General features: G+C 50.8%; 1 protein-coding gene across 3 annotated transcripts in view; it reads right to left on the bottom strand.

The window, feature by feature from the left end:
- HIP1 (huntingtin interacting protein 1) overlaps positions 1–23,730 on the bottom strand; it is a 208,226-nt gene that overhangs the window by 31,309 nt on the left and 153,187 nt on the right. For all 3 annotated transcript variants that reach the window (XM_024249726.3, XM_054560364.2, XM_054560363.2), the window contains exons 6-11: positions 19,865–19,941; positions 19,022–19,083; positions 11,478–11,618; positions 6,069–6,126; positions 692–767; positions 439–579 (exon numbers count right to left, since the gene is read on the bottom strand). In XM_024249726.3, coding sequence (XP_024105494.2) covers positions 439–579; positions 692–767; positions 6,069–6,126; positions 11,478–11,618; positions 19,022–19,083; positions 19,865–19,941 — 555 coding nt within the window. The remainder of the gene's footprint in view (positions 1–438; positions 580–691; positions 768–6,068; positions 6,127–11,477; positions 11,619–19,021; positions 19,084–19,864; positions 19,942–23,730) is intronic.

Genomic DNA, 23,730 nt, shown 5'->3' with positions numbered 1-23,730 from the left:
GGTTCTTGTTCTCTTGCCTAGGCTGGAGTGCAGTGGCATGATAACAGCTCACTGTAGCCTTAGCCTCCCAGGCTCAAGTGATCCTCCCATCTCAGCTTCCCACATAGCTGGGACCACAGGTGTGTGCCACCACATCTGGCTAATTTTGTAAAGATGGGGCCTTACTATGTTGCCCAGGCTGGTCTTGAACCAGCCTCAAGCAGTCTTCCCACCTTGGCCTTGCAAAGTGTTGGGATTACAGCTGTGAGCCACTGCACCCATTTATGACCCTTCTGGGAGCCACAGAGCAGGATGCTCAGCCTAGGTTGGTGCTAGGTGAATGAAGAGAAGCCTGAACCTGGTTAGAGTCAATGGGCTTTGGCCAGGGTCTCCCCCAGCCTCTCCCCTGTACTTGCAGGCGAGAGGAAAGGCCAAGTTTCTCTCCCAAGTGGTCCTCACCTGCTGAGAGGCATCCATGTCCATGAGGTCATCCTTCTCTAGGACTGGCTCGCTGTCGGGGGATGAGGCCTCTGCAGGGATCACCACCACGGGGCTGATGTGTTCTGATAGCGCTGAGGCTCGCAGGAAGTTGGGTGGGTTCTGAAGACGGAGACACATCCTCAAACAGTGCTCGCTTGCCAGGCCCTGCCGGCCCTTAAGAGAGTACTTGGGGCCTCTGCAGTGCTGAGGGTGTGTGGTTGGGCATGCTTACCTCGGGCAGCTGGGGGATCTGAATGAGCCGCTTGAAGTACTGCAGGTTGCTGGAGCGGTAGAACAGATCTTTCAACCTAGGGGTGGAGAAGGACCTGAGGGGTGCTGGGTGTCTTCATCAGCCCCATGTAGGGGACAGAGCAGCCACCTGGCCTTCCTGCCCCCTCCCCAGCCCAAAGGCACAGGCTGTCAAGGAGATAAACTCCATGGTGCCAGGATTCAATTATGATGCTACAGAGGAGGATTATTTAAAGCTGGTCCTCAGTGACCTGGTGGTGAGGAAAGAGTAATTCATGCTACAAATCCTTTGGAAGAGTAGATAATCAAAAAGCTAATTTCTTCATTGCTGTAGAATATATGTTGTTATTTTGCAGATTTAACTTCTGAGGAGTGTTTGGTTTAGAGTAATATCAAAAGAAATTGACTTTCTCCGAGGATAAACCAACTAACCATAGGAAAAGGGAAGGGAATTTTACCACAAAGGTAGCTTTCTTCTTTCATTACTTCTCTTTGTTTTTGGACTATTTGTTCTCTCCACAATCAAGACTATAAGTTCCTGAGAAGTGGGGACTGAGTTCTGCTGAGCTGTTTCTCATAATGCCAGGGACAGGGGAGCCATTCAATAAACACTTGGAGAATTACAATCGTTTGGTACTATGTCCTAATCTTGGGTGGATATGCATGAAGAAACCAATATATATATATATTTTTTCTCTCTCTCTTTTTGTAGAGGCAGGGTCTTGCTCTGTCACCCAGGCTAGAGTGCAGTGCTGCAATCAGAGCTCATTGCAGCCTTGAATTCCTGGGCTCAAGCAGTCTTCTGCCTCAGCCTCCTGAGTAGCTAGAACTACAGGGATGCACCACCACGCCTGGCTGATTTTTAATTTTCTGGTAGAAACAGGCTCTTGCTGTGTTGCCCAGGCTGGTCTCAAACTCCTGGCTTCAAGCAATCCTACTGCCTTGGCCTCCTAAAGTGCTGGGATTACAGGCACGAGCCACCACATCTGGCAAAATCAACATCTTTTTCTCATTCTCAAATCTCTATTTTGAATCTAAACACTGAAGACCAAGAAACCTGAGAGGATCCAGACTTATATGTTCTTCATTTTTATTTTGTTTATTTATTTTTTGAGATGGAGTGTCGCTCTTATTGCCCAGGCTGGAGTGCAATGGCGTGATCTCGGCTCACTGCAACCTCTGCCTCCCAGGTTCAAGGGATTCTCCTGCCTCAGCATCCCGAGTTGCTGGGATTACAAGCATGTGACACCATGCCCGGGTAATTTTGTATTTTTAGTAGAGATGGGGTTTCTCCATGTTGGTCAGGCTGGTCTCGAACTCCCGACCTCAGGTGATCTGCCCGTCTTGGCCTCCCAAAATGTTGGGATTATAGGCATGAGCCAATGTGCTCTGCCTATTTTTAGATATTTTTTTGAGATTGGGTCTTAGTCCGTCGCCCAGGCTGGAGTATGGTGGCACAATCATAGCTCACTGCAGCCTTGACCTCCCTGGGCCCAAGGGATCCTCTCACCCTCAGCCTCCAAGTAGCTGGGAGTACAGGTGTGTGCCACCACACCTGGCTAATTTTTTTGTGTTTTTGATAGAGATAGGGTCTCCCTATGTTGTCCAGGCTGGTCTCAAACTCCTGGGCTCAAACAATCTACCCACCTTGGCCTTCCAAAGTGCTGGGATTACAGGTGTGAGCCACCACGCCTGGCCTATTTTAATTTTTTTAGAGACAAGGTCTTGCTCTGTCTCCCAGGCTGAAGTGCAGTGGCACGATCACGGCTTGCTGCAATCTTGACCTCCTGGGCTCAAGTGATCCTCCCACCTCAGCCTCCCGAGTAGCTGAGTTAACTACATCTATTCTGAGATGAAAGAGGTGCATGGGCCTTAACTCCTTTGGCCTGCAACAATGAACTTTCTCCAGCTTAGTCCAATAAACGAAACCCCAGGGTCTCGTTACAGCCTGTCAGATCCCAAGACTTAGGCCTGTCTCTGTCTCTGTGACATCACTGCTGCTTCCCCTAAATTCAAGGACAGTGAGGTCTCAGACAGCAGCCGTGTCTGTGTGGAACAGCAAAGCGGCTACTCAGGGGAGATGTTTTTATAAGCTAGAAGCAAATGAAAGGAAATGAAATCACCTGACCACACGTCCCCATCTTGCTGGTTTGGAGCCAACGGTAATAGGCTTGACTGCTTTCACAAGCTACCGGGATTTGACATTCCAGGAAATCAGCCTCAGGGCCTGTCTCCTTGGACTAAAGAAGCCATTTATTACAGAATATGTACTCGGCTTCTCAAATGGAACAGGGGTACCAGGAGGTTGGTACAACCACGCACTTGTCCTTCGCTTGCTCCTGGGGAACCAGGCAGAGAAGCTGAAACTTGGCATTTGGGAGCTATGGTCAAGGGTGAGGAAATTAACAGGAAAAACAAGAGAATGCACTTTTACAGAGCTAAGCCAGGAGGCCCTTCTCAGCTCCTGCTGTCCTCCCAACTCTCACTCTATTCCTTCCCTTTTGCCTGGTTTCCCCTCCCCTCCCCTCTCCTCCCCTCCCCTCTCCTCTCCTCCCCTCCTTTCATTCTTCTTTTTTTTTTGGATGGAGTCTTGCTCTGTTGCCCAAGCTGTAGTGCAGTGGCATGATCTCACCTCACTGCAACCTCTGCCACCTGAGTTCAAGCAATTCTCCGGCCTCAGCCTCCTGAGTAGCTGGGATTACAGGGCTGATTTTTGTATTTATAGTAGAGACAGGGTTTCATCATGTTAGCCAGGCTGCTCTCAAACTCCTGACCTCAAGTGATCCACTTGCCTCGGCCTCCCAAAGTGCTGGGATTACAGGTGTGAGCCACTGCGCCCAGCTTAAGTAAAGATCTTTTGTTTTTGTTTTTTTTTTTTGAGATGGAATCTCATTCTGACGCCCAGGCCTGAGTGCAGTGATGTGATCTTGGCTCACTGCAACCTCCACCTCCTGGGTTCAAGCGATTCTTCTGCCTCAGCCTCCCGAGTAGCTGGGATTACAGGTGTGTGCCACCATGCCCTGCTAGTTTTTTAGTAGAGACGGGGTTTCACCATGTTGGCCAGGCTGGTCTTGAACTCCTGACCTCAAGTGATCTGCCCACCTCGGCCTCCCAAAGTGCTGGGATTACAGGCGTGAGCCCCTGCACCCGGCTGGTGTTAGCAACTTTTATTGAGGCGGCAGTGCACAGCCAGCAGCAGAGGTCCTGTTCCTTGCAGAGCAGGGCTACCCCATATGCAGTGAGCCCAGAATAGCAGCTGTTACATTTATACACACTTTTAATTATATGTAAATTAAGGGGCAGATTATGCAGACATTTCTAGAAAAAAGTGGTGAATTCCGGATTGTTGGGTTATTGCCATAGAAAGGGGCGCTAGCTTCCGGATGTTGCCATAGCAATGGGACACTGTCACTGCACACTGGTGGGTGTGTCTTATGCAGAAGTGCTTCTGCCCTTTCCCTGTTTTACTTGTCCTTAATTTGGTCCGATGCCCAAGCCCTGCCTCCAGAGTCCAGTCTCCCATCCCACCTCAGAAGCAGGTCATATTTGTAGGGTATCAACCAAACCTGCTAGTGGATTGGACATGGGGGATGAGGAAAATGGTGACTTCCAGCTCTCTGGCCTAAATGGATGATGGCAGTATTTGTTGAGATAGAAAAGAATGGGGAGGGGCTGGGCACAGTGACTCACGCCTGTAATCCCATCATTTTGGGAGGCAGATCACTTGAGGTCAGGAGTTCGAGACCAGCCTAGCCAACATGGTGAAACCCTGTCTCTATTAAAAATACAAAAATTAGCCGGGCATGGTGGTGGGCACCTGTAATCCCAGCTACTGAAGACGCTGAGGCAGGAGAATCACTGGAGATGGGGAGGCTGAGGTTGCAGTAAGCCAAGATCACACCACCGCACTCAAGCCTGGGTGACAGAGTGAGACTCTGTCTCAAAAACAAAAACAAAAACAAACAAACGAAAACAGAATGGAGAAAGGTTTTTTTTTTTTTGAGAAAACCTAAAGTACAGTTTGAGATTTAAATATGCTATACAGATGTCAAATTGGGGACAAGAGGCTGGCATTCAGAAGTAAGTTCTGGCTAGAGATACATATTTAGGGGTTATCAGTCTATAAATGCTATAAGACCAGAACTTAGGGAGAGGGAAAAGACAAGAGGATGAAGTCTGGGGCATAAGCAGGCAACTAATGAATGGATGAAATCTCTTTCTTCTATATGCTTGTATGGGATTTATTAGAGAACCAATAGTTACCCTAGCTATAGGTAGATTTGCCTCTGACTGAGCTATTTCTGTCACTTTATCACCTTAGAATGAAGATAACCTCAGGTCAGGTACGGTGGCTCAACCCTGTAATCCCAGCATTTTGGGAGGCTGAGGTGGGCAGATCACAAGGTCAAGAGATCGAGACCATCCTGGCCAACATGGTGAAACCCCGTCTCTACTAAAAATACAAAAATTAGCTGGGCATGCTGGTGTGTGCCTGTAGTCTCAGCTACTCGAGAGGTTGATGCAGGAGAACCACTTGAACCCAGGAGGTGGAGGTTGCAGTGAGCTGAGATCGTGCCATTGCACTCCAGCCTGGCGACAGAGCAAGACTGTCTCAAAAAAAAAAAAAAAAAAAAATGAAGATAACCTCACCCCCCCAAGTATTAAAAAAAAAATTTTTTTAGAGACAGGGTCTCACTTTGTCACCTAGACTGAAGTCCAGTGGCACAATCATAGCTCACTGCAGCCTCGAACTCCTAGGCTCAGGCCATCCTCCTGCCTCAGCCTCTCAAGTAGCTGGGATCACAGGTGCATACCACCGTGCCCAGCTAATTTGTTTTACCTCTTTTTTCTGTAGAGATGGGGTCTTGCTATGTTGCCCAGCCTGGTGTTGAACTCCTGGCCTCAAGCAATCCTCCCGCCTCAGCCTCCCAAAGTGTTGGGGTTACAGGTGTGAACCACTGTGTCCAGCCACCTCTCACAGTGCTCTTGCGCGGCTTAATGATTTTTTTTTTTTTTTTTTGAGACAGAGTCTCGCTCTGTTGCCCAGGCTGGAGTGCAGTGGCGCCATCTCAGATCACTGCAAGCTCCACCTCCTGGGTTCATGCCATTCTCCTGCCTCAGCCTCCCAAGTGGCTGGGACTACAGGCGCCCGCCACATGCCCGGCTAATTTTTTGTATTTTTAGTAGAGACAGGGTTTCACCGTGTTAGCCAGGATGGTCTCGATCTCCTGACCTCGTGATCCGCCCGCCTTGGCCTCCCAAAGTGCTGGGATTACAGGCGTGAGCCACCACGCCCAGCTGCTTAATGATTTTACAGCGCTCTTGGATTCACCTCCATTCCTGTTACTTGAACCACTTACTTTGTAAACTGCTCCATGAAGCGGTCCCGGTGGCCTTGCAGGGTGTCGGCTGGGAGGCCTGGAAGAAATTGGAAAGAGTGTGAGAGGGGAGGGGGACCAGTGGGCAGGGAAGCCACAGCAGGGCTCTCGAGGGGGAGGGGCCCAGCTACCCCGGGGCATGTGGCCAGCACTGCCAGGGGCCACGACTGGCCTACAGCTGTCCCGAGGTCTGGTAACCAAGGGAGCCCAGCAGGAACCAGCAGTCGTGTGGAGATGCTTAGCCTCCAAATCCTTCCACTTCAATTAGTTCCTGAAGGACAAGCCGTGCCGGGCACAATAGGGTGGAAATTGTGTCCTGGACTAGAGAAGAAATGGTGACCTGACCCAGTAGCAGGCTGGACCATGGCAGGCCCAGGAGGGAGCAGTTCTTTCTCAGCTATTGTCTGCATTTGTTTGAGGTTGAGGCTCAGGGCTGATATTAGTCTGGAAGAGATCCACAGAGCCTGCCCAAGAGGATGGCTGTCAGAAGGCAAAGAACAAGGGATTGAAGGCCGGGTGCAGTGGCTCATGCATGTAATCCCAGCACTTCGGGAGGCTGAGGCAGGAGAATCGCTTGAACCCGGCAGGCGGAGATTGCAGTGAGCTGAGATGGCACCACTGCACTCCAGCCTGGGCAACAGCGAGACTGTCAAAAAAAAGAATAAGGGATTGAGGCTTGGGATCTGAGTTCCAGTCCTGGCTTGGTTGGTAGCTAACTCTATGGCACTGCACACACCGGTAGCCTCTTAGGACAGCCTCCTCCCCTACAGAGCCAGTTCTCTGAGGTCCTGTCACCTCTCAGATGTGGGAATCTGCATATTGCAGCTATAGATCACAGCTCAGCAATCCTTTTAGTGTTTGCTTTATTTGTTTAAATTTGTTATTTGGAAATGGGTCATACATTCATTGGATAAAATCAGGGAACACATGTGTAAAACATGATTATTGAAATGGCAAAAGATGGCTGGGTGCAGTGGCTCCCACGTGTAATCCCAGCACTTTGGGAGGCTGAGTGGGGAGCACCACTTGTACCCAGGAGTTTGAGACCAGCCTGGACAACATAGCGAGACCCCCATCTCTACAGAAATTAAAAAATAAAAGTTAGCCAGGTGTGGTGATGTGCACTGTGGTCCTAGCTACTCAAGAGGTTGAGGTGGGAGGATCTTTTAAGCCCAGGAGTTTGAGGCTGCAGTGAGCTATGATCGCACCACTGCACTCCAACCTGGGTGACAGAGCGAGACCCCGTCTTGAAACAAAACAAAACAAAACAAAAATGGCAAAAGTGGACAGTGGAATGAATATGGCACTTGACCTAAATGATCTTTCTCCCAAGAACCCCAGTTAAATCAGGAGAAAAACATCAGGCAAACAGAATTCAGGAACATTCTACAAAAAAACTCAGAACTGTCAAAGTCATCAAAAATAAGGGAAGTTTGAGAAGTGAAACGTCATAGCCAAGAGGAACCTAAGGAGACATCACAACTAAATGTCACATGGTGTACCGGGTGAGATTCTGGGGCAGAAAAGGACATTCGGTAAAAACCATGACAATCTGAATGAAGTACAAACTTTTTTTTTTTTTTTGAGATGGAATCTCGCTCTGTTGCCAGGCTGGAGGGCAGTGGCGCAATCTCAGCTCAACACAACCTCCGCCTCCCGGGTTCAAGCAATTCTTCTGCCTCAGCTCCCAAGTAGCTGGGACTACAGGCGCGCACCACCACGCCCGGCTCATTTTTGTATTTTTAGCAGAGACGGGGTTTCGCCATGTTGGCCGGGATGGTCTCAATCTCTTGACCTCGTGATCCGCCCGCCTTGACCTCCCAAAATGCTAGGATTACAGGCGTGAGTCACTGTGCCCTGCCTTAAGTACGAACTTTAATTAATAATAAGGTATCAACACTGGTTCATTAGTTGTGACACATGTTCCTTTTTTTTTTTTTTTTTTTTTTTTTTTTGAGAGGGAGCCTTGCTCTGTCGCCCAGGCTGGAGTGCAGTGGCACAATCTCGGCTCACTGCAAGCTCCACCTCCTGGGCTCACACCATTCTCCTGCCTCAGCCTCCTGAGTAGCTGGGACTACAGGTGCCCGCCACCATGCCCGGCTAATTTTTTGTATTTTTAGTAGAGACGGGGTTTCACCATGTTAGCCAGGATGGTCTCGATCTCCTGACCTCGTGATCCGCCTGCCTCGGCCTCCCAAAGTGCTGGGATTACAGGCGTGAGCCACCGTGCCTGGCCAGTTGTGACAAATGTTTCATACTAATATATGAACAAAGGGAAAATGGAACTGGGTATATGAGAACTCTTGGTACTATTTTTATAACTTCTGTAGATCTAAAACAAAAATAAATGTTTATTTTTAGAAAAGAAGGCCAGGTGCAGTGGCTCACAATTGTAACCCCAGAACTTTGGGAGGCCAAGGTGGGAGGATCACTTGAGCTCAGGAGTTCGAGACCAGCCTGGCCAACAGGGTGAAACCCTGTCTCTACTAAAAACAATACAAAAATTAGCCAGGCGTGGTGGCGGGCACCTGTAATCCCAGCTACTTGGGAGGCTGAGGTAGGAGAATCACTTGAACCCGGGAGGTGGAGGTTGCAGTGGGCTGAGATTGTGCCACTGCACTCCAGCCTGGGCAACAGAGCAAGACCCTGTCTCAAAAAAAAATTAATTAATTAATTAAATAAAAAAACTATGTATTGTAAAGAGTATCCCTCCTACCCTTTCCTCAGCCCAGAGGCAGTGTGGGTCTTGGGTATTCCCCTGCCTTCAACGAAGGCCTTTAAACCCAAACACTTAATTACCTGTCTCTTCTCATAACTCCCTCAGCCTCCCGAGTAGCTGGGACTACAAGTGTGCACCACCATGCCCAGCTTAACTCCCCATTTTACAAAAAGGCAGTGGTGATGTTCTACTGAGCAACAGAGTACTTGGAAACACTGAAAAGTTTCCAGGGGAAACAATGAAAAGTTCATCTGTATTCAGCACTCTAAGCAGCTGGTCCCTTCTCTTGGGGGCCCACTCCACCCTCTCAGCTCCCTTCGGGCAGGCCTACTTGCCGCAAAGCCCTTCTAATCCCCGGGCAGCTAATTCCAATCTCTCTTCCACAAAACCATCCCAGATTAGCATCTAGGCGGTGCTACATCCTTCCCTTGTACTGTCTAAATAAAGAGATTCATTACTTGTCAATGACCACAGTTACAGAGTATACTGTCTTATACTACTCTTTTTTTTTTTTTAGGCACAGTCTTGTTCTGTTGCCCAGGCTGGAGTGCAGTGGCACAAACACGGCTCACTGTAGCCTTGACCTCCTGGGCTCAAGCGATCCTCCCACCTTAGCCTCCCAGGTAGCTGGGACTACAGGCGCATGTTACCATGCCTGGCTAACTTTTGTATTTTTTATAGAGACAGGGATTTCGCTATGTTGCTCAGGCTGGTCTCCAACCCCTGAGCTCAAGCGATCTGCCTGCATCAGCCTCCCAAATTGATGGGATTCCATGTGTGAGCCACTGTGCCCGCCCCAGACACATCATTTTAAACCAGAAGGACACAAAAGTATAAGAACTGGCTGGGTGTGGTGGGTCACACCTGTAATCCTAGCACTTTAGGAGGCCGAGGTGGGCGGACACCTTGAGGCCAGGAGTTCAAGACCAGCCTGGCCAACATGGGGAACCCCATCTCTGCTAAAAATTCAAAAAACAACAACAAAAAATTAGCTGGGTGTGCCAGCACACGCCTGTGGTCCCAGCTACTCGAGAGGCTAAGGCACAAGAATTGCTTGAACCTGGTCGGCAGAGGTTGCAGTGAGCCGAGATTGTGCCCTTGCACTCCAGCCTGGGTGAGACAGTGAGACTCTGTCTCAGAAAAAAAAAAAAAAAAAAAAAAGTATAAGAACTTCTGTAAGACCAGAACCTCCAAACTATATATATTCTGCTAAGGGCACCCCAGGGAACTGAAGCTAGGTAAGGGATAGGTCTCCATTTAATGAGCAGCTGTGTTTTATAATTTATATTTCTCCATAAAATTCCATTTGCACAAAGGGATTGTGTGGATAAATGGTCTGGAAATCATTATGTTAGCTCATGTAGGTTTAGGCCAGGTCTGCTGATAATTTGTGCGGTTTATAGGATACACGACATACTTGATGAATGGTGATGCAGGGGCAGACAGAGAGGACCATCCTGGTGATGGCAGCCACCGGTCCAGATGGCCTGCCACTGCCATCATGCCATGTGCAGAAGGGAGGCATGGCCAGGGCTGCACACTCCATGGAGCAGGCAGGAGCCTCACCTTCCTGGATGGGGCTGTAGCTGCCCAAGTTGTGACTGCAGATCTGAGCCTCCCTGTGCTCTTGAGGGTCCGGCAGCAGGCAGGAACCCTGCCTTCCCGGGCGCAGCTGCAGCCACCCAAAACACAGCTGCAGACTTGGGCCTCCCGCTCCATGGAGTGGGTGGCAGCCCCGCTGCCCCGCACCCACCCCCAGCCCCGGCTGGAGACTCAGGCATCCCTGTACTCTTCAGGGTCTGAGAAGGCTCTCCCTCCCCTCTTCTGAACCTGCTCCCGCTGCCTGGCTTCTCCCTGCTGTCGGCACCCACTCTGATCTTAGAGCAAAGTCAGGGCTGAGCTCTGGTGCTATGCATGGCAGCAGGAGGCAGACAGATTCCTGGGTGAAAGGGCGGGTCCCCGGTGGGGGCTGGGCTGCCAATCCCACAGACTGGAGTGGGAACTTGGGGAGCCTTTTTCCGGGCCTGCCCATGGACCAATGGGGGTGCATTTCCTCCCCTCTGAGGCCCATAAAAGGCCTGAGCTCAGCCAGAGCTGAGCAGAGATGGGATGACCAGCTACAGGAGGAGCTACCCTGTCTGCTGAGAGCTTCAGAGACCTACAGAGATGCTAGGATGACCAGCTGCAGAGAGGAGCTACCCACTCCATGGCTTCTTTTCTGCTGAGAGCTGAACATTCGACAGGACAACCTGCCTACAGACAGAGAGCGGTACCCACTGTGGTCTCCTCTGAGCTGTTCTAATACTCAATAAAGCTCCTCTTCATCTTGTCCACCCTCCACTTGTCTGAATACCTCATTCTTCCTGGATGCAGAACAAGAACTCAGGCAAAGGCGCCACTGGCCCCAGAGGTTTCCAGCCAGAAAACTGACACCCCAAAGATCCTGTAACACTGGGACACAAGAGTGACAAGCCAGGGGCTTTACTGGAGACACCAAAGCCTGGGCCCTGCTCTTTTATCTTCACAATGGTCAGGAGCTCCGGGGCCTTTTGGAACAGAAGCAGACAGCCAAAGACACTGAGAAGGACTGTGTTTCTCTGGGGACATCCTCAGGCTGGGATCCTCCCTCTGGCCTGAATCTCATGTAAGAAGATCTGGCCCGCAGTACTCACAGGAGTGGAGTTTGAAGAGAAGCTTGACAGTGTAGTCATAAAGGTGGCTGCAGTCCAAGATGACCTGGATCAGCGGGGCGAGGCGGCACTGCCCTGCTGCTGTCACGGACACAGAGCGGGACATGTCCAGGGAGTTGAATACTAGGAAATAAAAGTGAGGGAGAAAGGTGATAGAGCCAGGGGATTACAGGCAGCCTCTTCAGAGAGGCAGAGGCAGGGGTCCGACATACACCAAGGACTGATTCTGTGCGTGCTTTACCTCATCTAATTCATTTAACCCTCACAACACTCCCATGAGATAGGTAAACGTATCCCCATTAGATAGGTAAAGAAACAGAAGGTAAGTAATTGGAAGGCTGTCACAAAGTCAAGAAGTGGTTTTGTTAGCCAGGCATGGTGGCACATGCCTGTAATCCCAGCTACTCGGGAGGCTAAGGCAGGAGAATCGCTTGAACCCAAGAGGCGGAGGTTGCAGTGAGCCAAGATCGTGCTATTGTACTCCAGCAACAGAGCAAAACTCTGTCTCAAAAAAAAAAAAAAGTGATTTTGGCAGGTGTGGTGGCTCACGCCTGTAATCCCAGCACTTTAGGAGGCCGAGGCGGGTGGATCGCCTGAGGTCAGGAGTTCCAGACTAGCCTCTCCAACATGGGAAAACCCTGTCTCTACTAAAAATACAAAAATTAGCTGGGTGTGGTGGTGCATGCCTGTAATCCTAGCTACTCGGGAGGCTGAGGCAGGAGAATCACTTGAACCCAGGAGGCAGAGGTTGCAGTGAGCCAAGATTGCACCACCGTACTCCAGCCTGGGCGACAAGAGTAAGACACCATCTCAAAAAAAAAAGAAAAAAAAAAAAAGAAGTGGTTTTGTTGAGAGGTGGTGAGTTAACAGACTTGTTAGAGAGCCCAAGAGCTGATGGGGCCAATGATGGTTAGACCAGGTGCCTTTGCTCCTGAGAGTCACAATACTCAGTGCATCATGAATGGGTGAACTAAGTGCTACTCTGTGCAGACCCCTGATAGCCCAGGAAAGAAGAGATTTGCTCATAACCTGGGAGAGCTCCTACCATGGCGGACATGGAGGAGGAGCCTCATCTTCCTTTTTTTCCTCTTTATGAGACTGGGTCTCGGCCAGGTGCAGTGGCTCACGTCTATAATCCCAGCACTTTGTGAGGCCGAGGTGGGGGGACTGAGGCCTGAGCCCAAGAGTTTGAGACCAGCCTGAGCAACATGGCAAAACCTCATCTCTACTGAAAATACAAAAATTAGCCGGGTGTGATGGCTCACGCCTGTAATCCCAGCTACTTGGGAAGCTGAGGCAGGAGAATCGCTTGAACCCAGGAGGTGGAGGCTGCAGTGAGCCAAGATCGCACCACTGCACTCAAGCCTGGGCGACAGAGTGAGACTCTGTTTCATAAATAAATAAAACAAAACAAGCCAGGCGCAGTGGCTCATGCCTGTAATCCTAGCACTTTGGAAGGCCGAGGCGGGTGGATCGCCTGAGGTCAGTAATTCGAGACCAGCCTGGCCAACATGGCAAAACCCTGTCTCTACTAAATTAGCTGGGTGTGGTGGCGTGTGCCTGTAAACCCAGCTACTTGGGAGGCTGAGGCAGGAGAATCGCTTGAGCCTGGAAGGTGGAGGTTGCAGTGAGCTGAGACGGTGCCACTGCACTCCAGCCTGGGCGACAGAGCGAGACTCCATCTCAAAAGAAACCAAACCAAACCAAATCAAACCAAACCAAAACAAAACAAAACAACACAAAACAAGAAAAATAAGAAAAAGGAGTTGGAAGAAGGAAGATATGTCAGGATTCAAGCCTGAAACTTGGGGCACCTGTCAACAAAAATAGAAGTCTTGCCTCCATCCTCTTCAGTTTCAGAGATGAAGTTGCTCCCTCAATTTCTCACGCTGGGGCTCCCTCCACACCAACCTCCTGCGCCCCATCCTAGACCAAGCAACTGGCCGTCTGGCTGCAGACACTCGGCTCACACCACTGGCCAGGCTGATTTTCCTTCTTGCACTGGCCACCCACTGCCTCTGCAGACTCTCCCCGCGGTCCCTCTGTGAGTGGAACTGGCCCAGAGGGAAGCCCAGCGCTGCCTGTATTCTGCTTCCCCTGACTGCACTAATCCCTGGTAACTGGGTTAGTCTGGCAGCTGAAAAAAAAAATCCCAAACCATTCTAATTAAAAGGCGGCTTTTCTTCTTGACACAAATTAAAAGCAGCTGTCACTGCAAGGCAGCCATCCCCAAGTCTACTGGCTTCCTCAGGCTCCAACTGGCAGGAACCACGGGCTGTTCCATCTCCCTGCCTGGCCTCGATTCCTGATGCCTTCCAGGAATGCCCTTCGGCACCCAGAAACATCTAGAGCAGTGTCATCGTGGACAAGTTGCTCAGTCACTCTGTGCCTCCTGATGCTCTTCTGTTGAGCACACGTGGATGTAACAGTGCATACCTCGTAAGGGTCTCAGAGGACTTCAATGAGAATGTTGTGAAAAGCGCATGGAATTGTGCAGTGGTTCTTGACTTTGGCTTTGAGATTGGTTAGGATCATCTGGGGAAACTGAAACACTAAAGTCTTCCTGCAACCCCCAGAACCGCCCCACCACCTGTTTCAATTGATCTGCGGTATGTTGGGATGTCAGTGGGTGTCAAAAGCCTCCCCCTACCGTCCCCCGTTAGGCCAGGCGCCGTGGCTCATGCCTGTAATCCCAGCACTTTGGGAGGCCGAGGCACGTGGACTGCTCGAGGTCAAGAGTTCGAGGCCAGCCTGGCCAACATGGTGAAACCCTGTCTCTACTAAAAATACAAAAATTGGCCAGGTGTGGTAGTGGGCACCTGTAGTCCCAGCTACTCAGGAGGCTGAGGCACAAGAATTGCTTGGAGGTTGCAGTGAGCTAAGACTGCAGCACTGCACTCCAGCCTGAGCGACATAGCAAGGCTCCGTTTCAGAGAAAAAAACAAAACAAAACAAAACAAAACAAAAAAACAAAAAAAACACCCCAGGTGGATTCTAATCTGCATCCAGGGTTGAAAACTATATGTCCAAGCTCAGTGGTTGTCAAGTTTTATCACACATCAGAATCACCCACAATAGTGCTATCCAATAGAATTCTATAACGATGAAAATGTTCATATAAACTTTTTAATATATTAGCCATATGTGGCTTTCTGAAATATGCCTGAAATAGGACTAGTGCAGCTGAGGACCTGACTTTTAAATATTATTTAATTGTAATCAAGTTCAATGATCACATGGGGCTAGTGAGTGCCCTATTTGACAGTGCACACTGGGGGTGCTTCTTAGAGCACAGGAAGCTGGGCGTGGTGGCTCATGCCTATAATCCCAACACTTTGGTAGGCTGAGGTGGAAGGATCACTTGAGCTCAGGAGTTGGAGACCAGCCTGGTCATATAGCAAGACCCCCATCTCTACAAAAAATTAAAAAATTAGCTGGGTGTGATGGCACACACCCATGGTCTCAGCTACTCAGGAGGCTGAGGTGGGAAGATCCCTTGAGACAGGGAGGTCAAAGCTGCAGTGAGCTATGATTGTGCCACAGTACTCCAGCCCCAGCGACAGAGTGAGATCCCATCTCCAAAAAAAAAAAAAAAAAAAAAGAGAGAGAGAAAAGAAAAACAGCAGTGATGATGAAATAGGTGAACAGAATTCATTACATAGTGTTAACTTTCAGCTGCATGCTCTGGGAATCTCTAGGGTGAATTACTTAGAGTCTTCTGGACCAGAGCTACCCGAATATAACTCCTGGATTCAAGCAATCTTCCCACCTCGGCCTCCTAAAGTGCTGGGTTTATAGGGATGAGCCACTGCACCTGGCAGCCTGCTGTTTTTCAAAAAGCAAGCATTCTTTTATGGTTGAGTGCCTGCTATTCACCAGGCACTGGGCTAGAACAGAGGGAATTTGGAGATGAGTAGGTCAGCATCTTGTGGTAACAATATTAATGAATAAAGCATATAAAACCAGAGCAGGCTGGGCACGGTGGCTCATGCCTATAATCCAAGCACCTTGGGAGGCCAAGGCAGGCAGATCACTTGAGGCCAGGAGTTCGAGACCAGCCTGGCCAACATGGTGAAACGCTGTCTCTACTAAAAGTACAAAAATTAGCTGGGTGTGGTGGTGCACACCTGTAATCCCAGCTACTCGGGAGGCTGAGGCAGGAGAATCGCTTGAACCTGGGAGGCGGAGGTTGCAGTGAGCTGAGATGGTGCCACTGCACTCCAGCCTGGGCAAGAGAGCGAGACTCTATCTCAAAACAAAACAAACAAACACACAAAAAACACCAAAAACCAGAGCTAGGGGTCATGAGATGTGGCACAAAAAAGATGGCTGAGCTCACCACCTCTACCCCTTACTCATTCTCTCAGCTAATCAAGTCCTTTTGGACCTCATCACCATCTCCGCTTACTCATGGTCCACTGGCTGTCAGGAACTGGAAGGATGACCCAAAGGTTGAAACATTTGTCTTGCTCATCCCTGAACACCACAGCAGCAGGAGGCAGGCAGGCAGCCGGCTCCAAGAAGAGGCGAGGGCCACGGGGAGAGAGCTTGCGTCAGCCGAACTGCAACTTCTAGGCTGCGCTTTCCCAAGAATGACAATTCCAAGAATCTCACTCATGCCTGCATTCAGATCTAGCACATTCCAAAGCTAAATGCAGGCTGGGCGTGGTGGCTCATGCCTGTAATCCCAGCACTTTGGGAGGACAAGGCAGGCAGATCGCTTGAGCTCAGGAGTTTGAGACCAGCCTGAGCAACATAGTGAAGGCTTGTCTCTACAAAAAGTACACAAAAATTAGCTGGGCACGGTGGTGCGTGCCCGTAGTCCCAGCTACTTGGGAGGCTGAGGTAGGAGGATGGCTTGAGCCCCAGAAGCCGAGGTTGCAGTGAGCCGAGATTGCACCACTGCATTCCAGCTTGGGTGACACGGCCAGACTATCTCAAAAGAAACAACAACAAAAAAGTGAAAGCTAAATGCGAATGAATTCTGAATTATCCACATACGTTGTTCCCACCCAAATCCAAATGATGAAAAGTTAGCCACAACGATGTATACTTGTTTATGTACTTTTATGCAAACATTTCCAAAGCATTTTTTTTTCAAAGAGTCTTGCTCTGTCACCCAGGCTGGAGTGCAGTGGTGCGATCTCGGCTCACTGCAACCTCTGCCTCCCGGGTTCAAGCAATTCTCCTGCCTCAGCCACCTGAGTAGCTGGGATTACAGGCACACACCATCAATCACGCCTGGCTAATTTTTATATTTTCAACAGAGACAGGGTTTCACCATGTTGGCCGGGCTGGTCTTGAACTCCTGACCTCATGATCCACCTGCCTTCACCTCCCAACGTGCTGAAATTACAGGCATGAGCCACCGCGCCCGGCCCCAATGCATTTTTTAAAAAATAAATGCATCTACACCACTGCTTTCAATCTGACTGGGAATAGTTTAGGGCATAGACTAGATTCTGTGTTTTATTTTTATTTCTCTACTGACTTTTGTATAACGCCCTGCTCAAATAGCTTCCTAGTCAGCTGAATGTCCCTTTCTCGCACAAACCGCAGTTTCCAACTGTTTCTGGTGTTTGCGTTTCTTTTTTCTGAGACAGAATCCTGCTCTGTCACCCAGGCTGGAGTACAGTGCTGTGATCTCAGCTCACTGCAATCTCTGCCTCCCGGGTTCAAGCCATTCTCCTGCCTCAGCCTCCTGAGTAGTTGGGATTACAGGTGCTCACCACCGCACTCGGCTAATTTTTGTATTTTTAGTAGAGACGGGGTTTCACCATGTTGCCCAGGCTGGTCTTGAACACCTGACCTCACATGATCTGTCCCCCTTCGGCCTCCCAAAGTTCTAGGATTACAGGCATGAGCCACTGCGCCCGGCCTGTTTCTGGTGTGTTTCTGACCACAGCCTGTGCTGAAGACTGGTCAATGTATTACGGAATTTGTTGCCCTGTCCCAGCCATCGTACAACACAAAACAGAATATTCTGGAAAAGAGGCCAGTAGTAGGCATTTCTGCACAGATGAACACGCTGAAGGAAGCTGAAGGAAATTCGGGGTCAGACAGTCCAAGCCCCAAGAGCGGGTCCTGCCTGTCCACATGCAGAGAAGGCCGCCAGGCTTGGGCATGAGACTGCCAAGCTTTCGTATGGAGACGTGCAACATGGAACGTCGTCTTTCAGAGTTGGATGCTTGTCATGGAACATCCTGAGTCTCAGAACGCTGGTGCTTAGGTCCCCCAGGGAAAGGAGGGGAGCCTGCTGGGAGGTGTGGGGAGAAGACGCACTGGAGAGAAGGGGACCAGCTGAGGCTTGTCAGGGAAGCGTTAGGGGCTGATGGTCTGGAGGCACCACAGTTGTTGGCAGACGGGAGCCTGGAAGTGTGGCCACTCCCCCTGCTAGTGGAACAGGACTGTGTGAGCTTCTCATGTGGACTTGGGTGACAACCAGTCCTGGGTGACAACCAATCCTGACCAGCTTGTTTCCCATCGCTGCCAACTCAACAACAGACACAAGCCCTTCCTCCTCAGCAGAAATCATGCCCATGAGCCAGCCCAGCTCCGAGTAGCAGACAGGACTGGACCAAGGACTGGCCAGGGCCATGGCTACAGTCCAGTGGCTGGCAAAGAGGTAAGACCTGTCTTTGGGCTTTTGGAGGCTTGCGCTTCAGGAGAGAGGCCAGTAGGAAGGGGCAGTGTGTGGTCTTTCTGCTCAGATGTGAAACCACCTGCTTTGAAAATATCTAGGAGGCCAGGTGTGGTAGCTCACACCTGTAATCCCAGAACTTTGGGAGGCTGAGTTGGGAAGACACCTTGAGGCTGGTAGTTCAAGAACAGCCTGGGCAACACAGTGAGACCCCTATCTGTGCAAAAAATATAAAAAATCAGCCAGATGTGGTGGTGCGTGCCTGTAGTCCCAGCTACTTGGGAGGCTGAGGTGGGAGGATCACTTGAGCCTAGGAGTTTGAGGTTGCAGTGAGCCGTAACATACCACTGCAATCTAGCCTGGGCGACAGAGCGAGACCTTCTCTCTCTCCTTTTTTTTTTTTTTTTTTGAGATGAAGTCTTGCTGTATCACTCAGGCTGGAGTGCAATGGAGTGATCTTGGCTCACTGCAACCTTGACCTCGTGGGTTCAAGCAATTCTCCTGCCTCAGCCTCTCAAGTAACTGGGATTACAGGCATGCGCCACCATGCCCGGCTAATTTTTGTATTTTTAGTAGAGACAGGGTTTCACCATGTTGGCCAGGCTGGTCTTGAACTTCTGGCCTCAAGTGATGGGCCCACCTTAGCCTCCCAAAGTGCTGGGATTACAGGCGTGAGCCACCGCGCCCGGCCGAGACCTTGTCTCTTAAAAAGAAAAATACTGAAGAGGTTCAGTCCCTCCCTGCACGAGGGATGGAGAGACCAGAGATGGGGTGTGAATGTCATCATTTTCCTACCCCTTGTGCCGCACACTTTGCAGGGAGAGGAGGACTGGGAATTAGGTAGTTCCCATGAGAGCCTGGGTTAGACGGGAGGGAAGAGACTTACCTGTTTGGAAGAGGTTGAGTTCACACTCCAGGTAGTCAAACATCTCCACTGTTAACTGGAAACTGGACCCAAGAGGAAAGAGAGCTTACACTCCACAGCCTGAGGCCGGTCTGTTACCTGTCCCCTCCCCCACGCTCTACACTACTCCAGTCTCCAATGCTCACGTGCGTGTGCAAACACACACACAACTCCAGCTCCAAGTCTTAGCCTCATGGGTATTATGGCCATGCAGCCTGGTGAAGTCAATAGTGACAGCGACAGGTTGGGGGCGGTGGCTCACACCTGTAATCCCAGCACTTTAGGAGGCCGAGGTGGGTGGATCACCTGAGGTCAGGAGTTCAAGACCAGCCTGGCCAACACGGCGAAACCCCATCTCTACTAAAAATATAAAAATTAGCCAGGTGTGATGGCGCATGCCTGTAATCCCAGCTACTTGGGAAGCTGAGGCAGGAGAATCACTTGAACCTGGGAGGTGGAGGCTGCAGTAAGCCGAGATCAAGCCACTGCACTCCAGCCTAGGTAACAGGGCGAGACTGCCTCTCAAAAAACAAAAACAAAAACAAAAACAGTGACAGTGACAGAGGGAGAGGATAGGTACCAGTGTTGGAGTCAGAGTGCAGAAAGCGAGACAGACAGGAAAGCTTTGGGGTGTGAAATAGCCAGGCAGGGGTTCTGGATGAGGCACCACCAATAAATAAGTGGCCCCAAGGCCAAGTCACCCAGGGGCTTTGGTCCCCACCCCAGCCACGGCACCCCCCATCATGCCCTCCATGACCCTTATGAGAAGTGTCAGCATTCACAAAAGCTTTCTCCCTTCCTCGGCTCAGGGCAGGAGCCACTTACAAGTTGTTCACGTCACTTTCTCCAGCCTCGTCCAGCTGGCGGTCACTCATCTGCAGGTTGCCTGGGAACCTGGGATTCTGGAAGGGAGGCAGAGGAAGGGAGTCAGGACAAGAGACATGAAGAGCTCTCTCTCAGCCGGGCGTGGTGGCACACGCCTGTGGTCCCAGCTACTTGGGAGGCCGAGGTGGGAGGATCGCTTGAGCCCAGGAGTTCAAGGCTACAGTTCAAGGCCACTGCACTCCAGCTTGGTTACAGAGTGAGACGCTACCTCAAAACAAACAAAAAAGAAAAAAAGAAAAACTGCTGGTATCATCAATCATTGTTCAGTATCTATAGCATGATCCTGTCATCTGTGTGGTTTGTCCCTGTGGCAAAGGGAAAAGTCCACAGAGGTGGGTGGCCATTCCATCGTGGGGCATCTGCATGTACAAGTGGATACTTTAGGCTCTAGGCTGGGCGCGGTGGCTCACACCTGTAATCCCAGCACTTTGGAGGCCGAGGCGGATGGATCACTTGGGGTCAGGAGTTAGAGACCAGGCTGGCCAACATGGCAAAACCCTGTCTCAACTAAAAATACAAAAATTAGCCGGGTGTGGTGGTGCATGCCTGTAGTCCCAGCTCCTTGGGAGGCTGAGGCAGAATTGCTTGAACCTGGGAGGCGGAGGTTGCAGTGAGCTGAGATTGCACCACTGCACTCCAGCCTGGGCAACAGAGTGAGACTCCATCTCCCCCGCAAAAAAAAAAGAAAAAAAAATCCCCACTGCAGACTTTGCTCCTGGGCTCCATGGTGCCAAGGCCTCTGAGGCTTGACCTGGCACCTGGGACACAGTTTTCCTTTGCCCCAAGTCATGCACACTGAGATTACAACCTCTGACCTCAATTTCAGCACCTTTACCTCTACTCCATCCCCAGTGCACCCACTCCAGATTCTGCCATCACCTAAAACATCCCTGCCTAGAACTCTCCACTCTAGCGTCTCCCTCTCTGGCTGCATCACCCAGGCCTCTGCCCTTCCAGTCCTCTCCTGCCCTCAAGTCCACCCACTACTCACGCTTCTGTCTCAGAGATGGCCAGTCACCTCCTGCTCCCTCTCCTCCCCATCTCTCTGCCTGCCTTTGCTTCCTGGCTCAGTCTTGACATCATGACTGGTGGCCTGGCTCCACTTCCCCACACCCTGCCTGCCTTTCCACCACACTGCTTGGAAGACCTGCTGAGAGCCTGGGTCCTTGTCATCGGCTCTGCACCTAGGGCCGGCTGCCGACTGTCCCTGGAGAAAGACTCACAGCTGGTGTCACTATGCATTCATGCTCTCTGGCCTGAACGTCCGTCTCAATCAGCTTGGGCAGTTATAACAAGATACCACGCACTGGGTGGCTTAACCCATAGAGAGTGTCTTGCAGTTCTCGAGGCCAGGGAGTCCAAAGTCAAGGTGTTGACAGATTCGGTGCCTGGTGAGGGGCCTCATCCTGGTTACGTTGCTTACATGGCAGAGGAGGGGGAAACCAGCTCTCTCCTGTTTCTCTCTCTTTTTTTATTTTTTAGAGACATGGCCTCACTGTTGCCCACACTGGAGTGCAGTGGCATGATCATCGCTCACTGCAGCCTCGAATTCCTGGGCTCAAGCGGTCCTCCACCTCAGCCTCCTCAGTAGCTGGTACTACAGGCGTACACCACCATGAGGGCTAATTTTGTGTGTGTGTGTGTGTTTAGTAGAGATGGGGTTTCGCCACATTGGCCAGGCTGGTCTTGAACTCCTGACCACAGGTGATCTGCCCACCTCGGCCTCCCGATGTGCTGGGATTACAGGCGTGAGCCACCACACCCGGCCAGAGAATGAATTTTTCTTTAATGTGTGCAAGATATTTTTGTGGTTGTTGTTTTCGAGACGGAGTCTCACTCTGTCACCCAGGCTGGAGTGCAATGGCATGATCTCAGCTCACTGCAACCTTAGCCCCTTGGGTTCAAGCGATTCTCCTGCCTCAGCCTCCTTGAGTAGCTGGGATTAACAGGCACGCACCACCATGCCCGGCTAATTTTTTTGTATTTTTAGTGTAGATGGGGTTTCACCATGTTGCCCAGGCTGGTCTTGAACTCCTGACCTCAGGTGATCCACCCGCCTCCGCCTCCCAGAATGCTAGGATTACAAGCGTGAGCCACCGCGCCCGGCCAAAAAAAAATGTTTTTTAAGAGACAGGGTCTCACTGTGTGGCCCGGGCTTGTCTCACCTCAAGCCTTGGCCTCCCCAAATGCTGGGATTGCAGGTGTGAGCCACTCTACCCAGCCTCCTTCCCCACTCTTGTATCACTAATTGCTAAAAACTGTAAAAGTCCTTTGCTCCTCCACACTTGGACAATTCCAGCTTCCCCATTTTCTCTGCTTTCTAAAACCAGGAAAAACGAGACAGCAGTGAGCTCGAGAGCCTTTGGAAGCAAAGCCAGCTGCATCCTCATTCGACCCCAATTCTCCAAGCCCACGTGACCATTCCCTTCTGCCCTTCCACGCTATTAAAAGCTAGGGGCCTGGCTATTGGCACCAGCTGCTTCTGATGCCACTGAACTCTGCTGTCTTCCTATACACAAGGGAAAGGGACCCACTTGGCTTCTATCATCCCCGCAGTCCCACTGTCCCAGCTCCCATGCCAGTCCTCTTCCTCCTTAACCTTCTTCCCAGTCTTGCTTTCTGTATGCCCTCCTTTCTCTCCTTTTCCACCTAAAATCCTATCCTAGGCCCTTCCTCCTCCCATTTTCCATTTAACACTTTTTTTTTTTTTTTTTTTTTTGAGACAGAGTCTTGCTCTGTCACCCAGGCTGGAGTGCAGTGGCGCCATCTCGGCTCACTGCAACCTCCGCCTCCTAGGTTCAAGCCATTCTCAAGCCTCAGCCTCCTGAGTAGCTGGGATTACGGGTGCATGTTACCACACCCAGCTAATTTTTGTGTTTTTAGTAGAGATGGGGGTTTCACTATGTTGGTCAGGCTGGTCTCCAACTCCTGGCCTCAAGCGATCCTCCTGCCTTGGCCTTCCATTGTGTGGTGATTAGAGGTGTGAGCCACCACATCCAGCTCAATTTAACACTTTCAATCTCTACTCTACTCCCAAAACGTCTTTTTTTTTTTTTTTTTTTTGAGATTGAGTCTTGCTCTGTCACCCAGTCTGGAGTGCAGAGGCAGCATCTCGGCTCACTGCAAACTCCGCCTCCCAGGTTCAAACGATTCTCCTGCCTCAGCCTCCTGAGTAGCTGGGACTACAGGCGTGAGCTAATTTCTTTTTGTATTTTTAGTAGAGACGGAGTTTTGCCACATTGGCCAGGCTGGTCTTGAACTCCAGACCTCAGACGATCCGCCCGCCTTGGCCTCCCAAAGTGCTGGGATGACAGGCTTGAGCCACTGCGCCCAACCCCAAAACATCTTAAATCCAGTTCTCACCTTTCCCCGCCTCCTCATGACACCTTTACCAGAGCCCGGTCGTCCCTCCAATCACACGCTATAAGCCCCTCCCCTCCACACTCTCAGCCTCTCACTCCTGCTTCTTCACCTTGCAATTCAGCCCAAGGGCAGCCCGACTCCTCGCCTTGGCCTCTGACACCCTGGCCCGGCCCAGCCTCAGTTCTGGTTTACGTTGTCTCCTATGTACCCAACCCTCTGCCTGACCCCGGTTGTCTCCCACAGTTGCCAGAGCCCGGCACACCCCGCAGCTGCTCGCCTCCCCCACCTCACACTATCCATTGTGTCACCTTCTTCTCTCTTTTTTTCTGTGAAACAGGGCCTCACTCTGTTGCCCAGGCAGGAGGGCAGTGATGCGATCATAGCTCACTGCATCCTTGACCTCCCAGTCTCAAGGCATCCTCCCACCTCAGCCTCCCGAGTAG

This window comes from Pongo abelii, chromosome 6, assembly GCF_028885655.2.
Source record: "Pongo abelii isolate AG06213 chromosome 6, NHGRI_mPonAbe1-v2.0_pri, whole genome shotgun sequence".
Classification (NCBI taxonomy): Eukaryota; Metazoa; Chordata; class Mammalia; order Primates; family Hominidae; genus Pongo; species Pongo abelii.
This window is presented reverse-complemented; position numbering and strand designations above follow the sequence as displayed.